Source organism: Coregonus lavaretus, assembly GCF_964263955.1.
Source record: "Coregonus lavaretus genome assembly, chromosome: 11".
NCBI classification, from domain to species: Eukaryota; Metazoa; Chordata; class Actinopteri; order Salmoniformes; family Salmonidae; genus Coregonus; species Coregonus lavaretus.
In genome coordinates, this window is record NC_139998.1 from 7,005,242 (window position 1) to 7,018,062 (window position 12,821).

The 12,821-nt window shown below is 44.3% G+C and overlaps 1 protein-coding gene across 4 annotated transcripts in view; it reads left to right on the plus strand.

Annotated features, from left to right (window-relative positions):
* LOC311137661 (neuronal cell adhesion molecule-like) overlaps positions 1 to 12,821 on the plus strand; it is a 65,780-nt gene that overhangs the window by 22,511 nt on the left and 30,448 nt on the right. For all 4 annotated transcript variants that reach the window (XM_084172178.1, XM_084172179.1, XM_084172180.1 and 1 more), the window contains exon 3: positions 12,353 to 12,532. In XM_084172178.1, coding sequence (XP_084028304.1) covers positions 12,448 to 12,532 — 85 coding nt within the window. In that variant the 5' untranslated portion in view covers positions 12,353 to 12,447. The remainder of the gene's footprint in view (positions 1 to 12,352; positions 12,533 to 12,821) is intronic.

Consider the following 12,821-nt stretch of genomic DNA (forward strand, 5'->3'; position numbering starts at 1 on the left):
TTTCTCACACTTTGAAAGGAGCATTGTTTGTGGCCTCCCTGTCTGAGAGTGGATGGTCAGTGCTTTTGGAGAGCAGCGGAGGGGAAATTATTTGTATTCACCTGCTCTATCTGAATGGAGCAGAGGAGAGAAAGAGAGGGAGGGGGAGGAGAGGGGGGGATGGATAAAAAGAGGAGAGTTCGGCTACATTGATTGTTCTTTAAGTGTTAATGTGTTACTTTGACATTCACAAACACACTAATGATCAGTTGTGGTCTCTATCAATCAGTATACAGCCTACCTTCCACATCGTGTAAGGAATTAGAAATTCAGTAAACATGTATGGAATCATAGTAACTGTATTTGATGTGTTCACAGATTGAACCTCAATTGTGAACGTGGGACGTATGAAACAAATGTTGGTTCTTTCATCAGCCTACATCCCACTCACTAGAATAAATCACTTCCTTTTCTGTGTCCGCTTTCTCTTTTATTGGTCCTGCAACTCGATTCTTTCTGTTAGACGGTATGCAAAGAAGACAAAGTGGGACAGGATTTTAGGGGTAATGAGGAACTCCCCATACAGTGTTACATATAGGACCCGGACTGGAGACACACACACACACACACACACACACACACACACACACACACACACACACACACACACACACACACACTGGCCTGGGCCAAGCGGTGTAGGGAAGCCTATAGAAAACAATGGAAGGGTTTGAGAGCTCTGTAGCCCCTCTGAGGTGCCTTTGATTACTTTTCCTGGCTCTGGGATGTGAGATGGGATCCAGTGTTAGACTGATTTTGAAGTGGGAGCTGGGTATGAGCTGTGGGTTCAGGGAGGGGGCGAGAGAGTGGGTTGGGGGGGGGGGGGGGGGTGTAGGGGCTAGTGTGTGGCTGAGGGTCTGAGTTGGGGAGGCAGGAGGGCCCTATTGTGGAGGAGCTCAATGAATGTGGAGGTGGAAGGCCTACTCTACAACACTGGGTCTATCTCCCCTCCCTTTCACACTCCCACCCCAACCACCTGCCACTAGACACATTTTCTCACCAAACTTTCCCACAGGCAATAGTAACATGTTCTGGTAACTTGTAGTGATCGATAGCTGGATTGTCCTAAAGAGAGCCCTGTTGGTATTCAGATTGAACCCTTATTGTATTGATACATGTGATATTGTGAATAGCAACAGGAAAAACATGTTCTAGGAACTGATAGCAGATTGTGCTAGAGCCTTAGTCTGTATCCACAGTATGTGATATTGTGAAGCAGATTGTTGTAGACTAATACAGCACAACAACCCAAATGCATAGTTAACAGGCCCGAATGACCCAGTGCTGACCATCAGCAGATTATAAAGCGTCAGTTAAAAGAATGCTCTTTCAAACCGGACTGGGCTAGAAGGTCCTAGCTACATTATGTTAACCATTGACTCACAGCAAACAGCACCCATCAAGAATGTAATTCACCCACAACCTACAAAATAGCTGATTTACTATGATAATAAGGATAACAAAATTGGGATAATAGGAATTGCTATAAAGCCTATGATGCATATCATCATGGAAGGTAATCAGTGTGACAAAATGGTCAGGACAAAATAGGAATTGCTATCATACATAACATCATCGTTGAAGGTTGTCATTGTGTATCTAAGACCGTTAAGACCTCTGCTTCCTCCTCTCTGTCTCGCATAGTCTTTTGTCATAAACCTAAGCTTAAACCAAAGTCCCCATATTGGCTCCCTCCCGAGGGCTTCCACACATCAGAGAATAAGCTGTCGCTGTTTCATAACATCTTAGTTAGCAAACTAAGATTTTAATCACGCCTCTATTGTTGTGTGTTTGAAGAAGCAGAGATTTTCGTGGGAGCAGTCGGGAGCGCAGATGTCAAGTGTACAGTTTTCTTTTCTTCAAACTTTTCTGGTGAGTTGAGAAATGAAGGCTTTGTCTGTCTGTGGCTTTGGGTTCTGTCGGTTTTCATATGTCTGTGTTTGACGAAAGTTTACATCTTTGTAGGCATGGAGATCTGAGAATAGCAGTGGATTGTCATGGATACAGATTGCCCTTTGAAAGTGCTATTCCACTAGCTGCTCCTCAGATCTTGTTTTGAGGGAGAGACTTTAGTCTTGAGTGATCACAGTCCTTCTACATCGAGTGAACTTTCCCCTGCTGCCCTTCAGAAACAGTTGTGTTGTGGTGAATCTCCAAATGTTGCAATTTCAGGCTTCTTTGACATTGCAACATTTGGAGTTACTATTCCATAGTAAACAAACTTGTTGTACTCTTCGCAATGTCATCCAAGTCCAGATGTTAGCTTGCCCTGAAACAAGACAGTGAAGTGTTTGTGTGAGTCTTCTCAAGACTTGCAATGCATTTCTCTCAACCTTTATTCTTAGCTGTGATGTTTTTGTGTGCCGTTTGTTTGTGGAGTAAGCTATGGTTTTAGAACTACTCACTCACTGACAGTAGGGTATCGTAGAGTAGGGTTGTAGGGCTTGTTTTTCTGAACTGCAAAAGAAGTTCCCAAACTATTCAACTGATGATAGTCCATATGCATTCCTCCCTACTCCCTCCTTTCCTCCTGTGTTTGTGCATGGTAATGTTCTGCCACTGCTCAGCATATGAATGGATTGACCCTTAACACAGTCATGCTATCCACACTCACACCAGTCCTAATGTGCTTAAGATCCACACACGCCATGATCTTATTAGACACAAATCCTAAATAAAACATTGTTCTCACTCGCTCACACCAGACAGGACCAGACTCTCTCTCTCTCTCTCTCTCTCTCTCTCTCTCTCTCTCTCTCTCTCTCTCTCTCTCTCTCTCTCTCTCTCTCTCTCGCTCTCTCACACTCACACTCACACTCACACACACACACACACCCGGGTCCGTTCAGTCTCATTGACTTGTCAGGGATAGCAGACCCTCTCCTAGTAATTACAGTGTGGGGACCCTCTATCAAACCAAGGTCAAGTTCAGATCCACAGCCTCCTTCCTCTGGTTCTTGATCTGCTTTTAATGACTGGCTTTCTGTAGTGTCTCAGCTCACTCCATTCTCCCTAAATGAGATACTGTGTATGAGGCAGGAGTCAGACTAGTGTACAAAGGCTACAGTCAGGGGCTCATCATTGCAGCATTGGAGCAATCTGCAGTTACTACTATTTCATTACCTGTCATCCAATAGATCATTTACTAACATTTGTCTCCTCATGATGATCATATTGATAGCTTGTTCAGGAACATAGAGTTCATCATGTTTTCATTTTTACTGTTCTGAAAAAGTAGCCATCTATCCCAGAGATAAGGCTTGAATATTATAGCATCATTTGTATATGAGGACATGACTGACTGCTACAGGATGATGCCGTTATTGAGCTATTGAAATCGTGACAGGATGATGAGATGAAAGCAAATGCTATCATGTTCCATTCAGATTGAACAGGCAGTGATTGCCTCTCTCTGTAATGTGTGTGTGTGTGTGTGTGTGTGTGTGTGTGTGTGTGTGTGTGTGTGTGTGGGTGGGTGTGTGTCCTGGCAGATTGACATATCTCTCATCTGAATACTAAGAGGCTTCTCACTAAAGTGGCTCTGCTGATTGGCATTGGGTGGAGGGGAATCTGAGAGAGTGTGTGTGTGCGCGTGCGTGTATGTGTACTTGAGTGTGTGTGTGTGTGTGTGTGGGAGGTGGGAGGTGGGGGAAGCTTAGTGAATGCCAATGTGTGTTTTCTATAGAGGGGAGGTAACAACCCGATGTGGTACACAGACACACTGTGTTCACATTAACACTGGTCTCCCGTTAACCTACTCTAACTAGAGGTGTTAATGCAATCTATAGAATTAAACTCAACCTGTAGCGCCCTATACATGAATGGCCTTACTAGCCTGTGTAGGTAATGCATTATTGACAAATGTAAAGTGGAAAAGGAATTGCTTGTAAAGCATTCAGAAATGATTCTGCCCACTACTTTCGACCAGGCTAGGATTTTTTCATGTGGCTATATCGGTTTACATATCCATCTAGAACAGCAAGAGAAAATGAGAGGGTACAAATAACATGTATATTGTTGTTGGTAACTGAATAAAGATGTTTCTTATTGTTCAATCCTGTACAGTGTAGTCATAGATTAGAAAGGATCGGCTTGTTTTGAGCTCTGTGTCCACTGTGGGCCTCCCTTGACAACAGGACTTGTATTCATATGTAAACAACACCAATTATTTGCATACCCCCCTCCCCCCCAATTATAAAACCTAATGAGGAGGATGATGAGTAACATATGCTGAAACCGGGTCCGTGAAATGTCCATTGTGATGCTGTTTCCACAGAGAAGGGGCCCGTGAGAGAGTGAGAGTGGAGACTAATCATCAGAAACCCTTCTTAAAATTCGGACTAATACATCATATAGGCCAGCTAGTCACTGCTATAAATCAGATGCCTAATGCTTCACAACCACTGGGGCTTTGAAATAATGGGTCATAAAACCAAGGCAATTATGGACAGAAGGAATAGGGTAAGTAGCGATTTAACTGTGGTTGTTGTTCTTTGGTCCAAACACTTGTCTTGGTGGTTATTGGACAACTACTACTTGGTGCTAACTCATGGGCCACTACTACTTGGTGCTAACCCATGGTTGACCAATAAGTTATTAGTGGACAACAGCACTATTTATTCTCACAATAAGTGGTTTGTGGATGCATCTCCCAGCGTGGTCAGGCTCACTGGTCTAGACAAACCCCTCCTCCCCTCTCAGACCTCCATAGATCACCTAATGAGACAGCAAGATGAATATTGGCTCTGTCAGAGAGGAATAGACTGACCCTTTATTTCCGTCTGTATTAAAACATTTGTTAAACAGTGGAAGTGGGTTTTTCCTTTAAATGACATGAGAAGTAGTGAGACCGTAGTGAGAGAAGCTAGCCAGCCAGCAAGCCACTGAGTAGCAGCGAATAGGAGAGAAGCTCTAGAACATATCCTACTTCCTCTATCTCATCACGACCGTGATTGCATTCTGTGACTGGGGAGACGTTCTCATCATTATGATGCTCCTTCATTCTATCACCAGTAGTACGGGAAACCTTGTGGTGTCATTACTGCCATACAGAGGCTCACAAACCAACGTCTGATTGCATGGGCCGTCAATGGTGCTGATTATTGGAGTTAATTAGGACCGTTTTGCATACATTCTCTTGAGCCACAGCACCCAGTACAGTAAGTCACTGTCGGTAGGGTGCTGATGATTTTACTGTTCTTGTTAATGCATCATATTGTCTGGGACGCAATGCCGAATAATGTCTCATACTTAGCATTTCAATCGTAACAGGATCTATTGTTGAAAGAGTCACAGTCAAGTTTAATCGAGCGTCTCACTGTGTGCGCTCTCTCTCTCTCTCTCTCTCTCTCTCTCTCTCTCTCTCTCTCTCTCTCTCTCTCTCTCTCTCTCTCTCTCTCTCTCGCTCTCTCTCTCTCTTTCACGCTCTCTCTTTTCTCTCACTGCATTACATTCAGAGGGTAGCCTGGTCAAATCTCGTTCCCCTGTCGGCTCATGGTCGGCTCCGTCTGTTGTGTGAACTGTCCCGTGTCCGCCAAGCTTTCTGTGTGTAACCAAGGGCTATGTACCAGGTCTGTGTAATGGAGGGCTATGTACCAGGTCTGTGTAATGGAGGGCTATGTACCAGGTCTGACCCTCACCTTCCACCAGCAGTGTGTACTGCTCCATATGCTGTGGTGGTGCTGAGCCTCTGACACACACACACACACACCCTCTGACATGTGCACACACACACATACACACACAATCTGACATGTGAACAAAACCAATTAGTTTGGGGACTGTGAAGTGGCTCTCCCTGGGAAAAGGGCAATGGGTTAATTGAAGAGGCCATCTCAATGTGTATGTGTGTGTGTGTGTGAGTGCAGACAGCTCAATGCAGCCTTGAACACAAGGGCCGAGTGTTTCCCTGGAAAAATTAACAGAATAAAAAAAAAGAACAAAGAGAGATCTGGGTACAAGGAAGTCTTCTGGTGAACTGGACTGTAATTGCTGTTGGTCTCTCAGCTAGTTGACAGTAGTGATTTACATTGAGATAACAGACCACTCAATGCCTGTAGGGTTGTTGGTAGTTACTTAATAACCTGTTCAGTTAGTTGTAGTAATGGTATAGTTCCCACTCACATTAGAAACCACTCAATCACTAGTTACTAGTAGTGTTACTATGGTGTTTATAGTGTTACTAGTTGCTGCTAGTGTTACAATGCCTTTAGTGTTACTATTAGTAATTAGTACTAGTAATTTGTTTTACTAATGGTCACCCATAGTCCCCTCTTTCATTAGAAAGCAGATGGAGAATTCTAATTCAACTTCACGTCCTGATTTAGTTAAATTATACTTAGAATAATATATAAGTATATAATCATACTTGCACCAGCTTTAGTCTACGGTCTCCTCATGTCACCCTGTGACAAGCATCTCTTAACACTGCTTATAGCAGACTGACAGTTGATGCTATATTAGTATATTGCGTTTAAATGGGCCATCTCATCTCCAGTTGGATGTTTATCAGCTCTGTGCTGTCAGGTTTTGACACATTGCTCTAGACAACACCGTGTTTACCCACTGTTCCACTGCCTCAGCAGTCTGCTGCCATCTGAGCTTTATTGACTTTGGCTTCCCTGGTTGTGTCAGCACTTGGCATAGGGTGGAACAAGAGCAATGTCAAGGCAGTGGAACTGGAGCAATGTCAAGGCAGTGGAACTGGAGCAATGTCAAGGCAGTGGAACTGGAGCAATGTCAAGGCAGTGGAACTGGAGCAATGTCAAGGCAGTGGAACTGGAGCAATGTCAAGGCAGTGGAACTGGAGCAATGTCAAGGCAGTGGAACTGGAGCAATGTCAAGGCAGTGGAACTGGAACAATGTCAAGGCATCATCATTTGGCATTAAGGGTGGTGGCTAGTGTTGGGTTTGTTTGATGCGGGTTGTACATGTTACATGTGGGTGTTTCTAGGTGTGTTTGTGTGCGGGGCACACAGCAGTGGCAGGACAGTTGGTCGTGAGTGGTGGATCTTGTTTCCCAATACGGCATGTAAAAAAACCTGTCTGTGGCCAACCATTTCTCCATCCTCATTGCTCAATCCTTTAGGTCTGTTCTAGGCTTTATATGTATAGTAGGGTTGGTGTTTCTGGACACAGGTTGGGTGTGGTGTGGAGGAGATGTGGAGGACATGTGGAGGAGATGTGGAGGAGGTGTGGAGGATATGTGGAGGAGATGTGGAGGAGGTGTGGAGGAGATATGGAGGAGATGTGGAGGACATGTGGAGGAGATGTGGAGGAGGTGTGGAAGAGATGTGAAGGAGGTGTGGAGGATATGTGGAGGAGATGTGGAGGAGATGTGGAGGACATGTGGAGGAGATGTGGAGGAGATGTGGAGGACATGTGGAGGAGATGAGTAGAAAATAAAAAAGGAATGTCCGCAACTCTGGTACGTTCCCATGGTGATTTAATCAGATGCACAATAAAGACAACGTTTCGATCCGAGTTGGATCTTCATCAGGTCCTACACCACTGTGTAACACACCTACTTAAAATGTACATCCCGTTAATTGAATACATTCAGTCAATTGAATACATATATTGCATTAAGATCACAACACATATTACACAGTAGACATACTGTATATGGAAAAACATGCATAAAAAAGTATGCATGTCAAGTAATATAGGTGTGCAATAGATTAAAAGCAGGTGAGACAAATGCATCAATAATTTTGTATAGAATATTATATAAGAAAATATTTTATGTCTAGTTCCTGGTTTAGACCTCTTGGAGACAGAGTGTTGAGGAAGTATATCCAAAAGGACTCTCGCCTCAGGAGGAAATGGTCAATATCGCCCCCTCTACGTGGCATTTTCACATGTTTCAATTCCCAGGTAGCGGAGAGAAGACAAGTTGTGCTTTGCCTGCTTGTTTTAACCACTCTGCTATTCAGGAGATGAGTAGGCCCAGGCCATGGTTAGTCCTCCCCTTCTCCTGCCAGTGGTCGTACAGTGGGTGGGGGGTATGGGGCCCGGTGGGGCCAGACTCAGTCACACTGCAGCACTTCTCCTAGGGATTATTACCCCCCCCCCCCCCACACACTCCCCCTCTCTCTTTCTCTAACTCCTTTATCTCTTTCTCTCCCTGTCTACTGACCAGCTGGAGGACAGTTGTTACACCTCATTAATTTGGGAAATTAATTATTTGCGGAGCAATGGCTCCCTCTCAGATAAGAATCCAGGAGGCTTTGGGATTCCACATCAAATTATAATTAACACTTTGATTCTCTCCCTCATCCTGGCCTGTCATATTCTGTCCCCCTGGTCTTTTTCATTAGATACTATAAATCAGCCAGTTCATGCTACTTTTCACGGCTATAAAATATATAAAGTGGCCACCGCAATGTGGTGTTTATAACATCTCTTTAGTTGTCATGGTAATAAAGATTGTGCTGACAATACCTTATGATCGCTGTGAATCAATTTAGCATATAACCGTACGATTCAATGGATTTTACAGTAAATGATCTGTTCTGCACACGCTGGTATGTTATCCAGTCTCTTTCATTGCGAACTTTATTAGGAGGATTCAGCACCTTACTACAATAATTTGAGACTGAGCATATATCCACTTTGTAGCTTGATATAAAGGCTGTGTTTCTGCTACAGACTCCCCTCTCAGGCTCAGGTCCAGTGCTCCTAGCCTCCTGGCCCTAGCAATCACAAATGAGCTTGATGAAATTGCTCCCATGGATCTTGTTGTGTCGGCCGGTGTACACAGCCCCGTGATTGGCTGCCCTAGGCGAGTAATACAGGGTTTCCCTGGGGAGCAGCGGCTAGGGCCATGTAGAAGACATTAACCCTACTCTCCTCTTTCCTTCATCTTCCTCCCGCTAGCGACGGCGTTACGCTATCAGGCACCAGCCATTGGCTCAGGGCTGGGGGCTGGGGCTAGCCCTGCATTTATCACTCCAGCACCAACCAATACACCAGCTCCCTGAGGAGCAGTAGGGATGGATTCCATTTCCCACTACTGAGTCAAGCAAAGCCAAGCCGAGCTGTAGCCTAAAGGGCTGGCCTGGTTAAGCATCCGCCATAGTTGCTGGAACCGTGCTGGAAAGGACCATGTGAAATGAAAATATCAGAGCAATTGTGTGAAAAGGGGATAGTACTGCTGAGGCTGAGCCCCCAGGGGCCTCACTACCAGACTCCCCCAGTCCTGGCCCCTGACTCACCCTACGGCCATGGGGGCAGGAAGATGGAGATGAAGACAGACGGAAACAGGGCTGGTTTCATTGGACTATATCATTCCTTTATTGAGTAACACACCTATAAAATCCCAAATCAAATATCATAGGCTGAGATAACAGAGCAGAGCAGTCTTCTTTATTGTGCCTGGGCTGAGAAGATAGCTGTGCCATTTCTATAGCTTTAGTGGGACACACACTGGGGCGCCTTAGGAGGAGGATGGCAAGAAGGCAGCAGGAGAAAAACAGGTCATACTCTAATTTCTGATTCACAAAAATGTCTCACTCTCTTCCGTAAGGTATGCATGCGTACCAAATGTATCTAGACTATTTTCATGATTTGGGGTACTGTTGCAACTGTTGAATTATGTAACAATCACTAAGATGCAAGGATATTCTCTTTAAATAAAGCACTTCTTAATAGTGAGTGAATAATTCTACCAAGCTTACGAAAGAGAAAGAGCCTGGTATTTAGAAGAATCCTTGATTGTCAGTACAGGAACTGAGCACTGTTAAGCCTATTCTCCTATTCCGAGTCATCTTGGCAATTGTTCCCTTTTTGCTTTGGCAATGCTCTCTCTCTCTCGCGCTCTCTCTCTCTCTCGCTCTCTCTCGCTGTCTGTCTCAGTCTGTCTCTCGCTGTCGCTTTCTTTCTTTCTTTCTCTCTCCATCTTTCTTTCTTTCTTTCTTTCTTTCTTTCTTTCTTTCTTTCTTTCTTTCTTTCTTTCTTTCTTTCTTTCTTTCTTTCTTTCTTTCTTTCTTTCTTTCTTTCTTTCTTTCTTTCTTTCTTTCTTTCTTTCTTTCTTTCTTTCTTTCTTTCTTTCTTTCTTTCTTTCTTTCTTTCTTTCTCTCTCTCTCCCGGTTGGATAGTGGCATAATTACATTGTTAAGCTGCCTGGCAACAGCAGAATCCCTTCATCCTGAAACATGTGATTTTCAGCTCCATATCTTCATGTAACTTTACATTGTACTTAAAGACACAATCTGTAATTATTTTTTTCAGGCAAACAGCAGCCCTGCCACTTTTTTGCTATAAAGCTGAGGGACAGCTAATAGTTACAGCAGAACCTATCGCAGATTGCCCCTTTAATATTATTCAACCCCAATCTATACTTAACAAAAATATAAACGCAACATTAAAGTGTTGGTCCCATGTTTCATGAGCTGAAATAAAAGATCCCAGAAATTGTCCATATGCACAAAAAGCTTATTTCTCTCAATTTTTGTGCACAAATTTGTTTACATCGCTGTTAGTGAGCATTTATCCTTTGCCAAGATAATTCATACACCTGACAGGTGTGGTATATCAAGAAGCGGATTAAACAGCATGATCATTACCCAGGTGCACCTTGTGCTGGGGACAATAAAAGGCCACTCTAAAAGGTGCAGTTTTGTCACACAACACAATGCCACAGATGTCTCAAGTTTTCAGGGAGCGTGCAATTGACATGCTGACTGCAGGAATGTCCACCAGAGCTGTTGCCAGAGAATTTAATGTTAATGTCTCTACCATAAGCCGCCTCCAACGTTGTTTTAGAGAATTTGGCAGTATGTCCAACCGGCCTCACAAACGCAGACCAAGTGTAACCACGCCAGCCCAGGACCTCCACATCCGGCTTCTTCACCTGCGGGATCGTCTGAGACCAGCCACCCGGACAGCTGATGAAACTGAGTCTGTAATAAAGCCCTTTGTGGGGAAAAACTCATTCTGATTGGCTGGGCCTGGCTCCCCAGTGGGTGTTCCTGGCTCCCAAGTGGGTGGGCCTATGCCCTCCCAGACCCACCCATGGCTCAGTCATGTGAATTCCATAGATGAGGGCCTAATACATTTATTTCAATTGACTGATTTCCTTATATGAACTGTAAGTCATTAAAATCGTTGAAATTGTTACATGTTGCGTTTATATTTTTGTTCAGTATATATTGGAAGGATGGCTCATGACTCTCAGGTTACCTTGCATAATGACAAAACCTGACACAATTAACACTTAGTCAATCAATTCACAAACAGATTTATATCATTGGGGGCAATCCCATCACCTTCAGTGAAGTTGAACCTGTAGGTAAAAACATCCATACAGTGGTGCCTTACAAACTGAGAGCATCACAGAAATCTGACTGTTCTACTGAGCATCACAGCCCCTCTCACTACTGATGCCTGGTGGTCAGTAATGTCCAAATTTGCTTCCTGTTCTTCCTTGGCCCTAAACCTTCGATGTTAATAGATCTGTAAGCAAAATGGTGAAAGCTCTACCACAAAACTGCTTCCACTTATCCAGACCCTTCAGATCTGCAAACATCAAAGGGTTACGGGGGGGGGGGGGGGGGGTTGAGACCAGCGGCTACCAGTGTTCTGTGAGTGACCTCATTTCAGTCAGTCAGCTAGACAGATAGACAGATAGTGAGAAAAGAGGAGAGCAGAGAGTGTCTGTCCACTGGCAGGATGTCGTCTGATGTTGATGGTTGATGTAATCGATATGGCACGTGCCTAATGGTACTGTATCTGACTATCTGAGCTAAATGAAGCCATATGGGTCATGTCGCTCGCTATCCCAGTGCACTACATCACAAGACACACACACATACACACACACACACACACATCTAGATCAAAACGATAGCTCCTAGCCTCCCAGCCAAGTCCATCTCCATCTGCATGGCAACGGCCATCGATCCACAGTCACAGCAACAGCCATCTATATCTGTCTCTCTAGAGTGAATTGTGACTTTCTCATTCACATACTGATATAACTGTAAATCTGAAATGTGTCACAGTCTCACATTCATGATTGTTTTACAACCATGCATACTGGATTTGGTTTTCATCGCAATAATGTATGTTTCTATATGTTCCCTCCCCCCTTCTATTTTTGTATCTCTCTCTCTCTCTCTCTCTCTCTCTCTCTCTCTCTCTCTCTCTCTCTCTCTCTCTCTCTCTCTCTCTCTCTCTCTCTCTCTCTCTCTCTGCCTCTCTGTCTCTTTCTCTCTGTGTCTCTGTGTCTCTCTCTCTCCGTCTCTGCCACTCTCTCTCTATGTTTATCTATGTCCCTCTCTCTCTCTCTCTTTCTCTCATTCTCTCTCTCTAGTTGTGAATGTGCACGTGGCCGAGGCATTCTGATTGAGGAGAGAGGCGGGACTTATCTCTGTCTGGGGGGAGGACCTTTGCGTCAGACAATCAATCATGGAGAGGACGAGGGCGGGAGCAACAGTGTTCCTGATGCTGTTCCTGGGTCACCTTGGCAACGCTCTGGAGGTCCCACTAGACCGTAAGAACTATTAACATATCACAGTCAAGAACATGCAAGCAAAGTCAAAGTTATATTACTATGGAGTCTGGAAGAGGTTGTAATAACCTCTAAATAGTCATACTGTTGGCTCCCAATAGACTGTAAGAACTTAACACATCATAGTCTAGCAAAGTAGTTTCCTCTCTCTCTCTCTCTCTCTCTCTCTCTCTCTCTCTCTCTCTCTCTCTCTCTCTCTCTCTGTCTCTGTCTCTGTCTCTGTCTCTGTCTCTGTCTCTGTCTCTCTCTCTCTCTCTCTCTCTCTCTCTCT